Here is a 22653-nt window from a genome sequence, read left to right on the forward strand (position 1 = left end):
TATGTTGCATATTTACGTCTTTTGAAAGGCACTACAAATTTAGAGTAGCTACTGACGTGTTTTGTTGATTTCTAAAGCTGCAGGAGAGATAGCGGATGCATTTAATTACCGTAACATTGTTTTCTAGTGACTAGTTCCATTCACTTTTGTGCACTTGCCATAGGGTACATGTGAAACAACTTAAAGTAAGACACAGGCGCCATTCATGGAAGTCATTTTCTTACCTCTGGTAATAGACACAATTTATTTCGTGTAAAACCAATCTTTCATTTCTATCCTGGATAAAACCATTCTATCTTCATATGGATTCCCTCGTTATTGTCTTTGTTTCATTGAATCCGTTGCTTTTGAAACTCCCAGGCACATCAGGTGAAAGTTGTGTGGACTGCAGAATGTTCTTATCCGTCTTCATAGGACAACAGAAGCTAGATCTAGACACACCGGCTAGAGGATTAACAGCTAGACATACACCAGCTAGACATGTGCCAGCTAGACATACACCAGCTAGATGAGCAGCCAGACATACAATAGCTAGACATAGAATAGCTAGACATACACCAGCTAGACCTACGCTAACTAGATAATCACCAGCTTGCCAAGCACATGGTCACCAACTAGAAATACCAGCTAGACATCCACCATCTAGATCAGTTATGCCCAAAATACGGCCGGGGGCCATATCCGGCCCGCGACGTGGTTCAATCCGGCCCGCCAAGAAGTCGGCATAAAGCGTAGACCCCCCCCCCTCTCCAAAGAAAAACTACGCTAAGGCCCTCACATTTTCTCTGACGGATTGGTCAATGACGCTTTAAAATTTGTGCGTTTATGAAATGGACTCTGAATGTAGAATCTTAGAATCTAACAAGAAGAGTGTATTCATTTTACTTTTTTTATTGTGTGGATATTAAGCCAACATATTTTATTTGTAAAGATTGTGTGGATGTTTTTAAAAGAACAACATATAAACGGCTTTATCAAACGAATCTGACGACTTCTTGGTTTGAGTCGCGAATAAAAGATTGTTACATTTTTTAAAGCCTAGATGGTGGGGGGGGGGGGTTGATGGGAATATTGACCAAAAAATAGCCTTGACAAATTAAAGACTTGTAGAGACTCAAACAGGGTTGTGGTCTAAAACAAACCCCTAAAAATATTCCGCAAGTTTGTTCATAATAAAGTAGGCCTACATACGTTTCACACAGAGGCACTCCCTCTCTCTCTCTCCCTCTCTCTCCCTCCCTCTCCCCCTCCTCTCTCTCTCTCTCAAGTTGTAGAATAATTCCAATAAATGATCAATCTGCGCCAAAGGTAGCGGGGGCTGAGTCACGTGGTCTGCCCATGAAAACGCCCCGGTCTCACGGTGTGGGTGTCGTCCTGACTTTAAAAAGTGTTTAGAACTAGCTGTAGATTACAACCAGTCTAGAGAAAGAGAGGGAGAGGAACTAGAGAGAAGGGTTGCTTAGGATATTTGACAACCACCCTGAACATTGATTGCAAACTAAGGTAAACTTTTTTTTACACAATTTTCAAATAGTTTCTTGTTTACCTCATCAGAGGTTTCGGTACAAGTTTTTCTTATCTGTGACACGCGGATGTGGGTTATGGTCTCTTGAAATAATATAGAACTACTGGAATTAGAACTACTGGATCTATGTTCTAATGGTATAGTCACACGATAACACAAGACTTATGTTAGGAACTAGACCTTTTTGTAAAAAACAAACAAACAAAAAATAATCAGTGTGTTAAAATATAATGTTGGCTACAAGTAAAAAAACATAAACTGGATTTCTGAAAGAGGAAATAGTTGTGAATTCAGTTTTATGAGTAGACAATGACACAACATAAAATTGCACACCTAGAAGTCTTCCTAATTGAAGAACACATCATGTGAAAAGAATTGTTCCATCAATTCCAACTTTACGAAGCTGGTGCTAGTCTATCATTTCTCTTTCTAGTTACTTCTTGTAGCAGGCTACTTTAGTGCAAGGAGTCTTTCCAGCTTCGAACAATCGAGTTTCTCTAGTGACAGTTCATTGAATGATATTACACGACTCCACTCGATATCTGTTGGACCTGTCGCTAAGAGTTTTCGTCCAAGATATCCTACGGCATGCTCTACACTGCTACCCTTACATCTGATGTAGTGTTGATAGCCTAGACTGTACTTCTGGGAGCAGATATATACAAAATCAAAATATAAACAAAGGAAATCATTTTTTTTAATTTCAATAAAATTTGTTGTCAGGGAATTTCAAGCTTTCTTTTCATAAGCAGAAAAACATTTAAAAAAAAAACTTTAAAAAAACAAACAAAGCTTATGTTAAGTGTAATTGTATCAATTAGTTTCGATCAGATATGTAATTATGAACACATATAGTTTACTTATAATAAATCTGTGCAATTGCAAATACTTTTACCAATCGTTTTTCTTTAGCTTTTAGCTTTCTCAATGATCCTATCAGTTATCAGGATCAGTTGTGAAAGGTGGAGGGAAGAAGGGGGTATCTTGGTGAATGTTGACATGATCGTTTTTTTAAATGTATAAAAAAAATGTTCACTTAAGGCTCTAGAGTCCTGAGGGGGACTAATTCACTTTAAACCACCGGATCTGTCAAGTACGATTTTTTCCCTTGTTCAAGATCTCAAACAACAATTATTAATTACCAATATTTAATTATCTAATTGGTAAATGTTTTTATCGATTTTTGTGTTGTCAGGTAAAATAAATAATATGAAAAATTTCCGTTTAATCCGAGATTTGGGCGTGGGAGAAATAACGTGTGAAAACCTTTTACCATGCCGACAGACAGACAGCGTGAGTTGATATAAGATTGTAAATATTGGACAGTACTAGGCACGTTACCAACAGCCTAGCTAACCAACCAGACTACCATTTCAGCTGGAAATAAATGATGCAATGTTTTCCTGCTCCTGGTTTTACTCCTACGACTTGTGGATTGGCTTTGACGCCTTGAGACTTTGGTTCTGACCATGTTTGATAAAGTGGGAGCTAAAAGTAGGGATTGGAAATAAAAAAAAGAAAGATCTAAATTAAAAATTTGTTTATATCATTCTTAGACATTTTATTTCGAAAGCATTCTTTTTTTTTTTTTTGGCACCAACAAGTTACGAGAGAACTGAAAGGTCAGAATAATAATATCTTTGTTATCTTCAAATGACAATGTTTAGTTCTATTTGATAGGATTAGTGCGGTACAGATACCGAGAGATAAATAAAGTATTATATAACAGAATGAATCGCTGTACTTCTATATGTATCTCTGTACTTCTATATGTATCTCTGTACTTCTATATGTATCTCTGTACTTCTTTGTATATCTCTGTACTTCTATATGTATCTCTGTACTTCTTTGTGTATCTTTGTACGTCTATATGTATCTCTGTACTTCTATATGTATCTCTGTACTTCTTTGTATATCTCTGTACTTTTATATGTATCTCTGTACTTCTATATGTATCTCTGTACTTCTTTGTGTATCTCTGTACTTCTTTATTTATCTTTGTACTTCTTTGTGTATCTCTGTACTTCTATATGTATCTCTGTACTTCTATATGTATCTCTGTACTTCTTTGTGTATCTCTGTACTTCTATATGTATCTCTGTACTTCTTTGTGAATCTCTGTACTTCTATATGTATCTCTGTACTTCTTTGTGTATCTCTGTACTTCTATATGTATCTCTGTACTTCTTTGTGTATCTCTGTACTTCTATATGTATCTCTGTACCTCTTTGTGTATCTCTGTACTTCTATATGCATCTCTGTACTTCTATGTGTATCTCTGTACTTCTATATGTATCTCTGTACTTCTATATGTATCTCTGTACTTCTATATGTATCTCTGTACTTCTATATGTATCTCTGTACTTCTTTGTGTATCTCTGTACTTCTTTGTGTATCTCTGTACTTCTTTGTGTATCTCTGTACTTCTTTGTGTATCTCTGTACTTCTATATGTATCTCTGTACTTCTTTGTGTATCTCTGTACTTCTTTGTGTATCTCTTTACTTCTTTGTGTATCTCTGTACTTCTTTGTGTATCTCTGTACTTCTATATGTATCTCTGTACTTCTATATGTATCTCTGTACTTCTTTGTGTATCTCTGTACTTCTATATGTATCAGTATCAGCCGTGATCGTGTTGGTTGAGTATTTCAGTAGTCACCTTAAAATTAAAGGTTCTTGTGTTTTGAGTTTGCGGCTCCTTTCTTTCAAGCTATTGAGTGCCTCATTCCTGCCTGACGGTTCTCAGCCTGAGTGCAGTAGCTCGGCCTCATTCCTTCATAACGGTTTTCACCATGTTTATTAAATCGGTTTTATATTTGCCTGCCTTACTGTTCTCAGCCTGAGTACAGTAACTCGGCATCATTCCTGCCTGACGGTTCTAACCATGTCTCATATATCGGTTTCATATCTGCCTCCCTAACGGTTCTCAGCCTGGGTACAGTAACTCTGCCTCATTCCTGCCTGAGTGCAGTAACTCGGCCTCATTCCTGCCTGACGGTTCTCAGCCTGAGTGCAGTAACTCGGCCTCATTCCTGCCTGACGGTTCTCAGCCTGAGTACAGTAGTTCGGCCTCATTCCTGCCTGACGGTTCTCAGCCTGAGTACAGTAACTCGGCCTCATTCCTGCCTGACGGTTCTCAGCCTGAGTACAGTAATTCGGCCTCATTCCTGCCTGACTGTTCTCAGCCTGAGTGCAGTAACTCGGCCTCATTCCTGCCTGACGGTTCACAGCCTGAGTACAGTAATTCGGCCTCATTCCTGCCTGACGGTTCACAGCCTGAGTACAGTAAATCGGCCTCATTCCTGCCTGACGGTTCTCAGCCTGAGTTCAGTAACTCGGCCTCATTCCTGCCTGACGGTTCTCAGCCTGAGTACAGTAATTCGGCCTCATTCCTGCCTGACGGTTCACAGCCTGAGTACAGTAATTCGGCCTCATTCCTGTCTGACGGTTCACAGCCTGAGTACAGTAATTCGGCCTCATTCCTGCCTGACGGTTCACAGCCTGAGTGCAGTAACTCGGCCTCATTCCTGCCTGACGGTTCTCAGCCTGAGTGCAGTAACTCGGCCTCATTCCTGCCTGACGGTTCTCAGCCTGAGTGCAGTAACTCGGCGTCATTCCTGCCAGACGGTTCTCAGCCTGAGTGCAGTAACTCGGCGTCATTCCTGCCTGACGGTTCTCAGTCTGAGTACAGTAATTCGGCCTCATTCCTGCCTGACGGTTCTCAGCCTGAGTACAGTAATTCGGCCTCATTCCTGCCTGACTTTTCTCAGTCTGAGTGCAGTAACTCGGCCTCATTCCTTCCTGACGGTTCTCAGCCTGAGTGCAGTAATTCGGCCTCATTCCTGCCTGACGATTCTAACCATGTCTCATATATCGGTTTCATATCTGCCTCCCTGACGGTTCTAAGCCTGAGTACAGTAACTCGGCCTCATTCCTGCCTGACGGTTCTCAGCCTGAGTACAGTAACTCGGCCTCATTCCTGCCTGACGGTTCTCAGTCTGAGTGCAGTAACTCGGCGTCATTCCTGCCTGACGGTTCTCAGTCTGAGTACAGTAATTCGGCCTCATTCCTGCCTGACGGTTCTCAGCCTGTGTACAGTAATTCGGCCTCATTCCTGCCTGACGGTTCTCAGCCTGAGTGCAGTAACTCGGCCTCATTCCTGCCTGACGGTTCTCAGCCTGAGTACAGTAATTCGGCCTCATTCCTGCCTGACGGTTCACAGCCTGATTACAGTAATTCGGCCTCATTCCTGCCTGACGGTTCACAGCCTGAGTGCAGTAACTCGGCCTCATTCCTGCCTGACGGTTCTCAGCCTGAGTGCAGTAACTCGGCCTCATTCCTGCCTGACTGTTCTCAGCCTGAGTGCAGTAACTCGGCGTCATTCCTGCCTGACGGTTCTCAACCTGAGTGCAGTAACTCGGCGTCATTCCTGCCTGACGGTTCTCAGTCTGAGTACAGTAATTCGGCCTCTTTCCTGCCTGACGGTTCTCAGCCTGAGTACAGTAATTCGGCCTCATTCCTGCCTGACTTTTCTCAGCCTGAGTGCAGTAACTTGGCCTCATTCCTTCCTGACGGTTCTCAGCCTGAGTGCAGTAATTCGGCCTCATTCCTGCCTGACGGTTCTAACCATGTCTCATATATCGGTTTTATATCTGCCTCCCTGAGGGTTCTCAGCCTGAGAACAGTAACTCGGCCTCATTCCTGCCTGAGTGCAGTAACTCTGCCTCATTCCTGCCTGACGGTTCTCAGCCTGAGTGCAGTAATTCGGCCTCATTCCTGCCTGACGGTTCTCAGCCTGAGTACAGTAACTCGGCCTCATTCCTGCCTGACGGTTCTAACCATGTATCATATATCGGTTTCATATCTGCCTCCCTGACGGTACTCAGCCTAAGTACAGTAACTCGGCCCCATTCCTGCCTGAGTGGAGTAACTTGGCCTCATTCCTGCCTGACGGTTCTCAGCCTGAGTGCAGTAACTCGGCCTCATTCCTGCCTGACTGTTCTCAGCCTGAGTGCAGTAACTCGGCGTCATTCCTGCCTGACGGTTCTCAGTCTGAGTGCAGTAACTCGGCCTCATTCCTGCCTGACGATTCTAACCATGTCTCATATATCGGTTTCATATCTGCCTCCCTGACGGTTCTCAGCCTGAGTACAGTAACTCGGCCTCATTCCTGCCTGACGGTTCTCACCTGAGTGTAGTAACTCGGCCTCATTCCTGCCTGACGGTTCTCACCTGAGTGTATTAACTCGGCCTCATTCCTTCCTGATGGTTCTCAGCCTGAGTACAGTAACTCGGCCTCATTCCTGCCTGACGGTTCACAGCCTGAGTGCAGTAACTCGGCCTCATTCCTGCCTGACGGTTCTCAGTCTGAGTGCAGTAACTCGGCGTCATTCCTGCCTGACGGTTCTCAGTCTGAGTACAGTAATTCGGCCTCATTCCTGCCTGACGGTTCTCAGCCTGTGTACAGTAATTCGGCCTCATTCCTGCCTGACGGTTCTCAGCCTGAGTGCAGTAACTCGGCCTCATTCCTGCCTGACGGTTCTCAGCCTGAGTACAGTAATTCGGCCTCATTCCTGTCTGACGGTTCACAGCCTGATTACAGTAATTCGGCCTCATTCCTGCCTGACGGTTCACAGCCTGAGTGCAGTAACTCGGCCTCATTCCTGCCTGACGGTTCTCAGCCTGAGTGCAGTAACTCGGCCTCATTCCTGCCTGACTGTTCTCAGTCTGAGTGCAGTAACTCGGCGTCATTCCTGCCTGACGGTTCTCAACCTGAGTGCAGTAACTCGGCGTCATTCCTGCCTGACGGTTCTCAGTCTGAGTACAGTAATTCGGCCTCTTTCCTGCCTGACGGTTCTCAGCCTGAGTACAGTAATTCGGCCTTATTCCTGCCTGACTTTTCTCAGCCTGAGTGCAGTAACTTGGCCTCATTCCTTCCTGACGGTTCTCAGCCTGAGTGCAGTAATTCGGCCTCATTCCTGCCTGACGGTTCTAACCATGTCTCATATATCGGTTTTATATCTGCCTCCCTGACGGTTCTCAGCCTGAGAACAGTAACTCGGCCTCATTCCTGCCTGAGTGCAGTAACTCGGCCTCATTCCTGCCTGACGGTTCTCAGCCTGAGTGCAGTAATTCGGCCTCATTCCTGCCTGACGGTTCTCAGCCTGAGTACAGTAACTCGGCCTCATTCCTGCCTGACGGTTCTAACCATGTCTCATATATCGGTTTCATATCTGCCTCCCTGACGGTACTCAGTCTAAGTACAGTAACTCGGCCTCATTCCTGCCTGAGTGGAGTAACTTGGCCTCATTCCTGCCTGACGGTTCTCAGCCTGAGTGCAGTAACTCGGCCTAATTCCTGCCTGACTGTTCTCAGCCTGAGTGCAGTAACTCGGCGTCATTCCTGCCTGACGGTTCTCAGTCTGAGTGCAGTAACTCGGCCTCATTCCTGCCTGACGATTCTAACCATGTCTCATATATCGGTTTCATATCTGCCTCCCTGACGGTTCTCAGCCTGAGTACAGTAACTCGGCCTCATTCCTGCCTGACGGTTCTCACCTGAGTGTATTAACTCGGCCTCATTCCTTCCTGATGGTTCTCACCTGAGTGTAGTAACTCGGCCTCATTCCTGTCTGACGGTTCTCACCTGAGTGTATTAACTCGGCCTCATTCCTTCCTGATGGTTCTCAGCCTGAGTACAGTAACTCGGCCTCATTCCTGCCTGACGGTTCTCACCTGAGTGTAGTAACTCGGCCTCATTCCTTCCTGACGGTTCTCAGCCTGAGTACAGTAATTCGGCCTCATTCCTGCCTGACGGTTCTCAGCCTGAGTGTAGTAACTCGGCCTCATTCCTGCCTGAGTGCAGTAGCTCGACCTCATTCCTGCCTGAGTGCAGAAACTCGGTCTCATTCCTGCCTGACGGTTCTCACCATGAGTCTATTAAATCGGCCTCATACCTGCCTCAAGGAGAGAAGTCTCAAGAAAACCTCCGGACGTTTTTTGTTGCTTCTAGTTGTCTGTAGAGCCTCTAATTAAGATCACTGAAAAGTACATACATTACCTGGCCACCGAGAATTCGGTCGTGAGTCTCCAGAGGCTAGCAGTCCAACCTTTCAAAGATCTTGACACTTGCCCTATTATTCTAATTCCGAGGTCTGCAGGTAGGTCACTCAGTCTAGCTAGTACTTACACTCTGCCACAGAAAGCCAACGCGTTTGTGTGTTTGCATGTGTGAATGTTATCATTAGCCTTTAGATATTTTATTGAATGGCACATTGTATACAAGTTGTAAATCACTTTGCTGCCGAGCCCATTTTCTAGACTTCAAATCCTCAAAGTGGGTACCGTCCCTATAAACTTGAAGAGCCTGAAGTAATGTAGCAATATACTAGGAAGCAGTATTTATTAAATCTCTCTTTTTTTTATTGTGAAGATATGTACATAAGGTTTGTGTTCTTTTTTTTTTTTCAATGTGAGGACAAAAATTATTACTTTTCTTGTATTTTAACGTTTATTATTAACTTAATATATTATTAACTAGACAGATATTACCCGCTGCCGGCGGGTCTGAACTTGCGTATTGCTGACATAGTCACTGAAACATTAACATTAACATTAGAAACAATTATGAAAATAATAATGTTATTAGTAAAGTGAATGCATGAATTCATGAATAAAAAAATATTATAAATGGAGCTAAAAATAGCTAATTGACCTGAATTCAAAACATTGGCGAACGAATGTAGACCTATGTTACGTAAAAATGCTTTAGAAAAACAAATTTTAATGTTAATTTGATTAAAATCTTTGCGAAGAGAAGTTCTATCATCTTAGAGTTGAAATAGAGTTTTAGACCTAGGAATAGAGAGATGTGTAACAGTTCGCGTAATGTCTAATGAAAGAATGTTCGTGAGGAATTCTAAATTCGCGAACGAATTTATGTAAAAATGCTTTTGAAACACAAATTTGAAGGTAATTTTACTAAATAATGAAATCAATAGACTATATTTTGTATTTTCATGTGTCAAAGTAAAAAACTATCTGCGCAAAGTGTAGTTTGTAAAATTAGATCTAGATCTAGATCCTTTCAATCTTTTCATGTAAATATGGTAAACATAGCCTCGATCGATGAAGTTATAATGCTTTCATATAGTTTTTTTGAGGGTCTTAAGTTTGTTTTAGGGCTACAATACATACACTACGGTCTAAGTTAGTACCCAAGGAACATTTATGCCAAGTCTTATTACGATTGGTTATATGGTCTTAATTTCTATTAGAAACATACATACACCTTACATTCTACTTTATAGTATAGATTTGTTAAAATTGATTTTTTTTAAATTGCGCGCAATAAGAATTAGAATATAAAATGTGTTACTGCTTAATAAAGTAATAAAACAAATTAAGTGGGTTCATTATAAAATAAAATTGTTTGAGACATTTAGTATCTTTGCAGTTGTGATTTAGCTTGAAACGAGGTGCAAACTGGTAGTTAAAAGTTAGGCAATTCATCACTGAATACCGGCACCTATTTTTGTTTTTTACAAAAAAAGCAATATATATATATATATATTATTTTGACAAATGACATTACATAATTATTTAATTTTTCTGATATGATTTCTTTTACTTCTATTTATTGTTTTTATTAATTAGTTTTAAAACTAAACTTTAGAAGACAAGAAGTAACCTTTTCATCTAAACTTTGCAGGCGTTAAAATATGGTAAACATGGATTTCCAATGGCTTTTCTAGTTTTTGAGATCTCAACATGTCGGACGGACAGACGGACAACAGAAACCCATTAGGGAATTTTCCTAAAGGGTACCTCTAAAAACAACTCGTCAAATAGTCCCAAAAATTATTTGACCTTTCAAATTAAAAGTTTTAAAGTTATAATTTAGCACACAAAAAAATGTTTTTAAATGTTACTAGTGTCCGTGCCTTTATTTTCGATGTTTCTTTCTAGCATAAAGTACATGTAGCATTACCTGCCTCTTTTCGTTGATTGATTTCTTTGTAGATCTATTTACTTAGCAATACAGTTGCTTCATGTTTTGACCAAACATTCATTGAGGCGATTGGGGGGGGGGGTGCTAGATATCAAACCGGTGGGGGAGAAAAGGGAAAGATATTTGGTTGGAACGTTGTTTTTTTCTCGAGGGGGGGGGGAGTGTTATGTGGGCTGTGGTAGGATGATACCATGCGCTAACCTTATAGCAATAACCCAAGCGAAGCGACTCTTCTCCTCACATCCAAAATCAAATAGGAATCTTTGTGTTAACAGAGGCGGCACTTCGTGTTACTTTTATGGCTAACCTTGACTGAATATTCTCCTTCATCTGCTGCTCATTTGTGACGTCACACAAACATTCCTTTTAAAAATGAAGATGAGATTGACAAATACAATTAGTCCAGGACATCTGTGCCAGGAATCTGTTCCTTCAAATCAGGTAAAAACATCAAGGCAATTTCCAATTGAAGATTCAATTCAGCCAAATTAGATTTTATTTTCAAATGAGCATTAAAAAAGTTTTGTAGACGGCATCGATATGTCTAAATTACTTCAGGGCTAGTCTCATTTTTTAAAGCTTTATGTATGGTATCGATATTTCAAAATCACTTCATGGCTATTCTCATTTTGAAAACATAAGTAACGAGAGGTAACAATATGTCTAAATTACACCAGGACTATTGTCATTCTTTTATGGGCGGTATCAATACGTACACAAATAGTTCATGTCACTTTTCATTTTACTTTAAAGCGTTTTGTAAGGTATCGATATTTCAGAATTACTTCATGGCCATTCTAATTTTGAAAAAAAGTTTTACGGACGGCATCGATATGTCGGAATTAACTTTATAGCTATTTACCACAGCCTGGCCCAGCACGTGTACGTGGACAGCTCTAGATGTACATTCCAACTTGAAACTTGCCTTGACCGATCAGTGCTAGCTCCCAAGGGAACGATGTCTCTAAAGTAGAAGAGTGGGAAACCAACGTTGCTCATGTCATTAAACATTTCATTGGAGTTGTTTTTTTTCGCTTTTGTTTCACAATAAATGTGATGTTCTACACGTGACTTTGTGTGTGTGTATATATATATATATATGTATGTATGTGTGTGTGTTTGTGTTTTGGATTGTGTTTGTGGTTGAACGTGTGTTTGTCTGCATGAGGTCAGTTTGGAAGTGGACATATTTCCTTTGAATGCTGTGTTCAGAAACAACAACTTTGCCGCTAGGAAAGGTGAGACAAGTGGGGAAGTAACTTTAGTCTTGAACTGCGTGCTCACATTACGACCCGCGGGCCCTATCCAGCCAGTCACGCTGTGCTAGACCGCCCCCTGGAAACATCTGTCCACAATGTATAACGACGCTGTAGTGGCCTAATGGACTAGACACAGTGTTGGCGGGCCCACAGCCCGTGACGTAAGTGTCCGAGGAGAGATGGCCTCCAGGCACACACAAAATAATAAAAAAAGAACAACGTCGCACTCGGCTGGTGTAGAAAACATCTGACAAGTTAGGGATGAGAAGGAAAGAAGGAAAGAAAGAAAGAAGGAAAGAGAAGAAATGAAAATGGACGTAAAGGAAAAAGAAAGAAAGAATAGAGACAAGGAAACTAAGGTCAATTAAAGACAACAATAGCAGCCGCTCCCCCAAGATACCCAAATAAACCCAGATAATACTGTCAGATAGTGACAGCAATAGCAAATAGTGGAATCAACTCTTATCAATGAACTTAACCCATTGACGTCTACAAGTGTGTAGGTGTGACTGTATGTGTGTGTTTACAACTGGTGTAAGTGTTTGTTCTTTATTATGGTTTTAATCTCGGAGATATCGTTCCTTTGAAGTTATTTACTCCAATGTAGCTTGTAGATTTAAACTTACTTCTATCCGGTCACGAGACAGTGACACATTTTGTAAGTTTGGTATGAAGTGACGTACTCTAATTGGTGAGACATTAGCACCACGTAACACCTGCTCACAACAAATGCTAAATTTAGATATCAATACCTATTTGCATACGTTTATTAATGGTGAGCTTAAAAATGTGACATTCTGGTGTTCTTCTTAACTCTTGTTTACAACACTTCTATGAACTCCTTCTGTCTGTCTGGTACAAATTGTGTTCACTTCTTATTCTTGGATCAAGTTGAAACTTTGCGACAATTATTCGCTGTCCTTAACAACACATGAATCTATAAAGAAACGTAACCAATTAATTACTTAAATAGTGATAATTGAATAATTTTGTTTTATTTATAAAAAAAAAAGGAATGAAATCTTAAAGTATTGAGATATGTGGTTGTAAATGTGCATTTATTTCCTTTATATAAGCGTTGTTTTCATTTAAAGTATTTGTTAATATTTTGCTTTTTTCTAGTTAGTGTTTATCCACTTGAAGAGATCTATCCCTTCTAAGTACTACTATTGAGATCTATCATTTACATTTTCTGCTAATTAGAAGATATATCACTTCAATCCTACTTCTATGTACTGTTATTGGGATCTATCACTTTATGTACCTCTTTTGAAGAGATCGATCCTTTCCATTTACTGCTATTGAGGAGTATCTTTGTACTTCTTTTGAAGAGATCTATCTCTTTTTTTGTACTTCTATTGAGGAGATCTATCACTGTATTACTATTGAGATCTATCACTTCTTGGTATTTCTATTGAGGAGATCTATCACTTCTTGGTATTTCTAAAGAGGAGATCTATCACTTCTTGGTATTTCTAAAGAGGAGATCTATCACTTCTTGGTATTTCTATTGAGGAGATCTATCACTTCTTGGTATTTCTATTGAGGAGATCTATCACTTCTTTGTATTTCTATTGAGGAGATCTATCACTTCTTGGTATTTCTATTGAGGAGATCTATCACTTCTTTGTATTTCTATTGAGGAGATCTATCACTTCTTTGTATTTCTATTGAGGAGATCTATCACTTCTTGGTATTTCTATTAAGGAGATATGTCACTTCTTTGTATTTCTGTAAACCAGTTTTAACAATGTGATTCACTCAAAGTTCCACCCTGTAAACCAGTTTTAACAATGTGATTCGCTCAAAGATCCACCCTGTAAACCAGTTTTAACAATGTGATTCACTCAAAGTTCCACCCTGTAAACCAGTTTTAACAATGTGATTCACTCAAAGATCCACCCTGTAAACCAGTTTTAACAATGTGATTCGCTCAAAGATCCACCCTGTAAACCAGTTTTAACAATGTGATTCACTCAAAGTTCCACCCTGTAAACCAGTTTTAACAATGTGATTCGCTCAAAGATCCACCCTGTAAACCAGTTTTAACAATGTGATTCGCTCAAAGATCCACCCTGTAAACCAGTTTTAACAATGTGATTCACTCAAAGATCCACCCTGTAAACCAGTTTTAACAATGTGATTCGCTCAAAGATCCACCCTGTAAACCAGTTTTAACAATGTGATTCGCTCAAAGATCCACCCTCTAAACCAGTTTTAACAGTGTGATTCACTCAAAGATCCACCCTGTAAACCAGTTTTAACAATGTGATTCGCTCAAATATCCATATTGTAAACCAGTTTTAACAAGTTTTATATCTCCGCAATAGAAATACAAAGTTAATAATTCTGATCACACGTTTAGATCGACAGATTTCGTTTTGCTCAGACAATCCTTTTTTTCACAAATTAAGTCAAAGTCATAAATTTGTCTATCTCTGACAATAGTAGTTCTAACCCGTCAGGCGGAGGCTGTCAACTGGTCTGGGAAGGGAGCGGTGCAGTTGTTTAGTCAATGACTAGATCGACTCATGTTTCCAATGTTACGCTCAGAAGGTCAACGTGACAGAAAGTTATACCTTGACGCGTGACACGAGCACAGAATAAACCGCTCCCCCGTTATCTCGCCACACTGGTCATTTTATATTGACATTGTCACTCAGCGTGGCGAAATAGTCGATAGTAATTCATGCGTGACGGAACTGGTTCAAAACAATAGTATCCCCTTAATAATGAATACATGTACAGGATAGGATGGCCGGGTAACAGGGCAATTTACCGTCAAGTCAAACGAACCGGGTTCATGCCCTAGTTGTTTTAAGAGTGTTGTTTTTAAAAATCTTACTCCGTCTGTTTGTCTGTCTGGGTGGATGTTTCAAACCCTTTTGAGGTTGAAATTTTGCATCATTTTTCATTGTCGATGACAACGCATGAATTAGTCGAAAAATTAACCAATTAGTTAATGAAATAGTGTTTATTAATTAATTTTGTGTTATGTAGGAAAAGCGTAGATACAACTTGCAATATTAAGAAATCCCTTCACTCAATCTTTGTTTTAAATATATATATATATATATTTCTTAAGTCTTCTTACTAGGCTGACTTCGCAAAAACAAAAGTGTTATTTGTATCAATCCGTCTGTCTGTCTGGGTGGATTTTTTTAACCCTTGTTTTTCTCCCATTTCCCATAATCGGATCAAGTTGAAATTTCGCACAATTCTTCATTGTAGATGACAACGCAAGAATCCATCGAAAAATTCTGTGTGGCATTTGACGTCTGGAAAGATCACTTCCTCCCTTTGCAACTTCTTGTGTGACTAAAGAGACAAATCTTTGATACACAGCTGCGGTCATAGGTTGGGCATCTGTAATCACCAGGGGCAGTTGCACTTTCGTCCTTCTTTCTACTACTGTTGTATATGGCATCTACAAATCTCCATGTGGATCTATCCAGTGCCACTTTTTCCCAGCTGTTAGTCTCGATTTTGAAGAGCTTCATGTCGCGTTTTCCGACATCAGTATACACGACCCGCGGCTCTCCTGCCTTCTGTTAGATCATTATACATCCAATCGAAAAATTAACCAATTAGTTAATGAATTATTGGTTATGAGTTAATTTTGTTTTCTACAGAAAAAGGGAAGATACTACTTGCAATATTGAGAAATATGACAGAGAATGAACAGTGCTCTCCCTTCACTCAATCTTTGTTCTTGTTTTTTTTTTATTATATTGATAGCCTTTGTTTATAAAAGTTGAAATGATTACTTTTGTGTCAATTGTAGCACTAGTCAAATATTTTCTATTAAGCTTTTCGTTCTGAACTTTTATTTAGTTGCCAACTTTGTTGAAGTATAGGTGCGATTTTTTTGAAGCAGGAAATAGAAGCCTCAAATCGTAAGACTGAGACAGAGTTGGCCCGCTTACCGTAGTTAGCCCATCACTGGAACTTTATCGTACAAATCTCTATAGGGAGTAATACATTTTTCTCCGTCTTAGCGATCTAGGGACAGCTGGTGTCAAGTCTCCTTCTATTGCCGATGAATAACGAGAATGATATGTGGCCAGCACAACGACCAAGTGCCTTTACTTTCCCCAACTAAGGTCAGACAACTATTTGACATGGGTGGGCTCATGGCGCCCTAATAATCCAGAAGTTCACAAATGTGTGTCGTGAAATAATATTGTTTCTTTTTATTTGGGCTTTCAATTTGATAAATTGAGGTTTTTAGTTGTTTTATTCCCTTCACCCTACACTCCAATGAGAAATGGTTTTACTTTTGAAAGTCTAGCTCATTTCTCGCCTGCGAAATTTGATGTGTGTGTGTGTGTGTGCGTGTAGGTGTGTGTGTACGTGCGTGCTGAACTACTCTCAAATCACGGTTTATAATTGAACTATTATGCCATCAATGTTTACATTAGCGTATAGCCAGGCAATAAATGAGTCAGTATTATTAATTCATTTTCAAAATAAAATATTAATTCAGCTCTCATTTTTTACGGTGTTGGACGGTTTCATTTCCTTCGGCTTAGAGAACCCTTTTTTTATGGGTTGCAAGTACGCCGTATAACTAATCTACCAAGAGAGAGAGAGAGAGAAAGAGTGAGAGAGAAAGAGAGAGAGAGAAAGAGAGAGAGGAAGAGAGAAAGAGGAAGAGAGAAAGAGAGAGAGAGAAAGAGAGAGAAAGAGAGAGAGAGAAAGAGAGAGAGAGAGAAAGAGAGAGAGAGAAATAAAGAGAGAGAGAGAAAGTTATAGAAAGAGAGTGAAGGAGAAAAGTACAACAGAGAGAAAAGAGAAAACATTGAGGTATTCCTAAAAGAAGTCTAGTGATAGAGACAAAGAGGAGGAGGAGGAGGGTATTGGTATTAGAAAAGATGGATTGAAGGGAAGAGGCATGTTAAGAAAGAGAGAGGTTCTACAAAGTGTTTTAATTTGGAATTCATTTGTCTGATCTATTACGTCCTCTAAGTTTTTAACTCAATGATAATCTCCCCTGAATATGGATGGCTGCCTGGTCGTGCGGTTTGCGCGCTGGACTATAGTTTGGATTTATCGATGGTCCCGGTTTCAAACCCTGCCCTTTCCCATCCCCCGTCGTCCTGCTAGAGGTTTGGTCTAGGAAGTAAACTATCTTCAACTCTGAAGGAACATCCGAAACATGTAAAAAAACAGACATATTTGTTGAACTAAATGATCCATTTCCTCTAAATAAGTCTGAAGCTAAACGACAATCTCTCACACACAAAGACTGTAAAGGATTCGAGCATCTAGAAACACAGTCTTCCCTTTTTGTGGTGAAGGAATCATGAGATTGAGAAGATGGGACTCCAGAGAAGATCAGTATGGTCAATCAAGGTCATACAGAAAGAGAAACTAAAGAATTGCATCATGGGAGGACAGAGGAAGACAAGAAGGCAACTGAACATTCAGGACATCAAATTCCATTCCTCTAAGTCCTACTGTACGCATATAGGTCTACATTTTTAAATGAGTTTATACCAGAATATAGGAAGTGTGTGTGTGTGTGTGTTTATACCAGAATATATGAAGTGTGTGTGTGTGTTTATACCAGAATATAGGAAGTGTGTGTGTGTGTGTGTGTTTATACCAGAATATAGGAAGTGTGTGTGTGTGTGTTTATACCAGAATATATGAAGTGTGTGTGTGTGTGTGTGTTTATACCAGAATATAGGAAGTGTGTGTGTGTGTGTGTGTTTATACCAGAATATAGGAAGTGTGTGTGTGTGTGTGTGTTTATTCCAGAATATAGGAAATGTGTGTGTGTGTGTGTGTGTGTGTGTTTATACCAGAATATATGAAGTGTGTGTGTGTGTTTATACTAAAATATATGAAGTGTGTGTGTTTATACCAGAATATATAAAGGATTCAATGTGACGAATAGATAATATTCCCTAGAAGTAAACAGCAGAGTCAAAGCCGGACTGCCACACGGAGCACGTGACCTCAAAAAGGGATACATTTGTACTTGAAATCATTAGCAGGGCAGAAAGATGGCAAGTTGTTGACAATATCCCCTATGAGCAGTGATATTTGTGTATTTAGGGCTGTTCATGTGTAACCCGACCCTCAGAGCTAATTAAGAATTTTTCTTTTAAAACTGCGACAGTGACACAGTGTCTAAAACATAGGAATGTTCTCTCCATCGGCTGACCAGCATTCATCTCACTAAGTATAATCCTAGATTGATGAGATGGTTCTTTGATTACTCAGATTGTATACAAGTCAATTAGTTAAAGTATTGACAGATTACATTTGCAGAACAATAATTCTTCCAGTCCATGTTATTTATTAAATTTGCTTGTAAATCATTAACCAGATAAAACTACTAACCGTTGTCTTATCTTTGTAGTATATGTTTCTTTAGAAATATATATAAAATATAATATAATAAAATCAGTGCTGAAAAAAGAATTATTACAAAATATTATAACTAAACAGGTACATTTAATATATCAATGAGATCTCTAAAATATTTTTAACATAGGGGGATTTCTAGAATAATTATTGCTTGCACCCCCTATGGGCGTCCCCACAAGAGACAAAAAAAAATTGTAAATTCCTGCTTCAATATTAATAAAAGTAAAATCTAAGGCTTGTCTTCAAGTCCGAAGATAAACGAGGAGGGCAGTAAAATGGTTTTATTACAAATGGTTTGACAATTAAATTATTTGAAGTAAAAGGCTTCCTTTGATATTCTAAGTAAGACTTTTTCAAATGTGAGCGGTGTCCACAACAATTATGAAAACGTTTTGACATTTCAAATCTTCTCTCTTCTAGACTCTGTTATAATGGTCGAGTTTATCTCCACTATCGTTTTATCGATTACGCTTGTAAGACCAAAAAATGGTAGAGAGGAAGGGACAGTGACAAATCGACTTATTTACGACAAATCGACTTATTTACGACAAATCGACTTACACAAGGACGATCACAGACGTACGCATAAAAATATTGTCCAGTGCTGCCTCCTTCATTAAAAGATTTATTTCGCCATGGCTCGTCCCATCTCTTTGTAATGTAACCTTTTTTTTTAACCTGCGCAGTTGTGCCATAAGAAAGAGTGCAATGTAAACACCAGGAGAATGAACTTTTGAAGCTCCGAACTCCGGAGGAGACCCTGTTGGCTGGATGAGGTCCTGCTGCGTTTGCAATACTCTTTACAGACATTTCTTTTTTAAATATAGAAAACACTTAAAAATTAAGAACGAAACTATTTCCGTAAAATAAAGACTAGCGCTTTAAGGAACAGTCATTACGTCAATTTGAAATGATTGAAATAGACTGGAGATATCTGGAGAGGACAAAAAACATTCGACTTACGTCTCTAGTTTTTCTTTTTGATTATTTTCTTAAAACCCTGCACACTGTGAAAGCTTACAGCGCTCCCCCAAGCCAGGCTGGCTAAATAGAGGGTGGGGGGCGCAAATGAAATTTTGTTTAGGGAGGGAAGGCCACTAGTAAAAGTTTCGATGCACTACTGTTCTAAAAGTTTTAGGGATGAATTTCTAATCAGTCAGTGGTTGCCGTCTTTTTTTTTTGTTTAATGTTTTGCATTTCAAAAACGTTTTAATTCCGACTAAATTGAAGATGTCATCACAAGACTGGGTACAAAGAACAAATACAAGAATGTACGCACTTTTTATTTTTTAAATCAATGAAACAGAAATGAGATTTTTTTGTTCACTTTGTGTATCATTCGTTAGAAACGAATAGAATAGCGACCTAGGGGCGAGTAAATAAACTTCATTCCGTATCATTGTGTTAGGCTTACAATGGATTCTCCCCTAAGAGAGAATGGCAAGAAACAATAGGAGCCAACATCCTAACAACGCTAGATTAGCAACTTGTGGACATGACATGTCGTGATGGCACTTCAAACATAGAACGAGAGGACAGTCACAGACTCACAATGATAAACGTAATGAATCGAGTCTGACATTGATTGTGTAAGAAACATGACAAATACTTGTGTTGCTTGTTCCATTATTTTTTTTTACTAATTGTTGAATAATAACTCCTGTCACAATCTCGCTCTATGGTATAAAAGTTCAACAGAGACTATCACCTGTCATCTTTTTTTTTACAAGTAGTGAAATAAAAACCAGTGAGTCTCAACTAAATACTTTGTAGTTTTAAAATGATTTGAATTGCTGCCAACTCTAATTTTAATAAACTTTTTAACCTCTTTTCTTTTCAAAGGTGCTGGTATAGCCGAGTCTTTAGGGAAGGGAACGTAGATACAAGTCTCTCTTGAAGCAAGAAATTCAAGTTTATGGAGTTACTACTGACAAACTCATCAGTTCAAATGCAACTTTAAACACTAAACTGTGTAGCAACGTTGGCAGATGTTATAAAGGAATTGCAAACTTGAACAGATATTCCATAGTTGTAAATTAAAACCCAAATCCTGAAGATGTTGTACAGATTCTGTGACATTCCACAAGTTTCTATTGCAGTTGTGTCAATGTCAATTTGTTTCGTTTTATCCCGTAAGTAACATAATACGTTTGACTCTTTATTTGGTTCATTTAGTTTGGTTGGAATTTAGATAGAGACATTGATATTATGGTATATTGTTATACTCTCTAACACTCTACTATCAGTATCAAAGGTTATATTTTGGTTATCAAGAGTTGTCAGTATCCTTAGATCATAGCTAGATCTATTTACTGTAAAGAAGAAAGTGTTACAGCTAAATATAAACTTCTTATTGGCATCAAATTTTGGATATAAAGTTTGTCGTCAAATGTCTTGCTCTCATACCGAAATTCTCCTGGGTCAGGTGACTAAATGACTGGACCTAGAATTATTTGAACTACTTGACGTCAGTTTCGAACCAATGTAACGACAGTTCGAGGCGCATCTCAAGACCAGGTATAAGGTAATGTTATTGGTCCAAACAAATGGAAATGTAGTAGGCTACGACTGCAGTTGTCGATCTCAGCACTACTGCTATTAATTTAATGATATAGATGTGAATACAAACAACATAAAACTCACACACGCAACCAGCGTTTTATGAATAGCCATCTTATGTAGGTCTCGGTGACGACGAATGACATTGAAACAGCCTGACTGGAAGTGAACCAAAGGAGTTTTAACATCTTTCTGTTCTAGCTTTTAGGAAGAGGAGCTGCGACCACTTCGTCCAGATCGGAGATGTAACTGTGGTGTAGTGGGTGCAGATTATAGATATATAAGGATTTTGTTTTGATTACGTTTTTTGTAGGCATCTTTCATGAAAATGTTCTTCAATAGATATTAGAGAGTAACTGTATTTGAGTGATATAAGATGGTTTTAAATTAATCTATTCAGTCAATGTCTTTGTGCCCATGAAGTGTTACCGTAACAGCTGGTGATGTCAATTTAGTCTACAGTAAGTGATACCGAGGTATTTCCACAACTAATATCCCTTAGAAATTGTTTTGATTTAATAATGGTTTATATGGATGTGCATATTAATATCTTTAAAAAAATGGGACACAATAGAAAGAACAAAAGTAGACGTTGCTTTTAGTTCCAGCTCGATGTTAATGAAATAGAATTTTTAATAGTGCTCTTTTGTTTGTGAGATAGGAAAGTGACGGGCGGATAACACAAACGCAAATAGCCGGAACCAAATGACAATCCTGAGCAGTTCAATGTATCCAAGCCTAATCCTTCAATCTTTCCATCTCTCCATTACCCCTTGGTCCCTCCTCCTTTCTACTGTTGGGATGAAAAGAAAACCTGAAAACTCATTTGAACACCGATTGTTGCAGTATTCGATTATTAATTGAGTGAGAAATGTTTCAGTTAGGTTTGTGATTTGGATGGATTTCATGTTTCGTAGCGTACAAATAACTTTGATCAGCCAGATAGGTTCAGTATCAGCCAGATAGGTTCAGTATCAGCCAGATTGGTTCAGTATAAGCCAGATAGGCTCAGTATCAACCAGATAGGTTCAGTATCAGCCAGATAGGTTAAGTATCAGCCAGATTGGTTCAGTATCAGCCAGATTGGTTCAGTATCAGCCAGATTCAGTATCAGCCAGATAGGTTCAGTATCAGCCAGATTGGTTCAGTATAAGCCAGATTGGTTCAGTATCAGCCAGATAGGTTCAGTATCAGCCAGATAGGTTCAGTATCAGCCAGATAGGTTCAGTATCAGCCAGATAGGTTCAGTATCAGCCAGATAGGTTCAGTATCAGCCAGATAGGTTCAGTATCAGCCAGATTGGTTCAGTATCAGCCAGATAGGTTCAGTATCAGCCAGATAGGTTCAGTATCAGCCAGATAGGTTCAGTATCAGCCAGACATTACAGAGAATATATATATATACTTTGTCCGGGAGGTGGGGTTGTATACGAAGATTTGATTTTTGAATTGTGAACATATGATAGTTACATAATATTTTTACCAAATTATTAAATTTTTACTACCTTTACTATTTTAACTGTGAATAGACCTTGTTTTTAATGATTAACTGTATAGAATTTAGCCCTTGTTATGTAAAGGGAGAATGACCCTTAAAGGATTACGGGCACGACATGGCCCAAATTGTGCCGATGTGCCTAAACTCAAAACTCAAACTTAAATTCTTTTTTTTTTAATAGGAAACCTAGAATTTACTAATTTTCACTAATTAATTAAAAGACATTCAATTTAGCGTCAACTTAAAATATTAATTTCTGTTTCTTAAATAGTTAACATATACGGTAATATTAAAGAAAGAAAGAACAATGAAACTTAGCTTTAAAAACATTTACAATTCTATCTAATAAGAGTAAAGTACTTTCACATTGTAATTGTTTACATATTTATTATTATTATTATTATTATTCAAACATCTATCAGTAA

At 39.0% G+C, this 22653-nt stretch overlaps 1 protein-coding gene across 1 annotated transcript in view; it reads left to right on the top strand.

Annotated features, from left to right (window-relative positions):
* Positions 1-1314: 1314 nt before the first annotated feature.
* The window catches only part of LOC106066570 (uncharacterized), a 69660-nt gene continuing 48321 nt past the window's right edge, over positions 1315-22653 (top strand). The window contains exons 1-2 of the mRNA XM_056038890.1: positions 1315-1503; positions 20015-20304. Of these exons, the coding sequence (XP_055894865.1) occupies positions 20229-20304 (76 nt within the window). The 5' untranslated portion in view covers positions 1315-1503; positions 20015-20228. The remainder of the gene's footprint in view (positions 1504-20014; positions 20305-22653) is intronic.

The sequence above is a fragment of the Biomphalaria glabrata genome, chromosome 1 (genome assembly GCF_947242115.1).
Source record: "Biomphalaria glabrata chromosome 1, xgBioGlab47.1, whole genome shotgun sequence".
NCBI classification, from domain to species: Eukaryota; Metazoa; Mollusca; class Gastropoda; family Planorbidae; genus Biomphalaria; species Biomphalaria glabrata.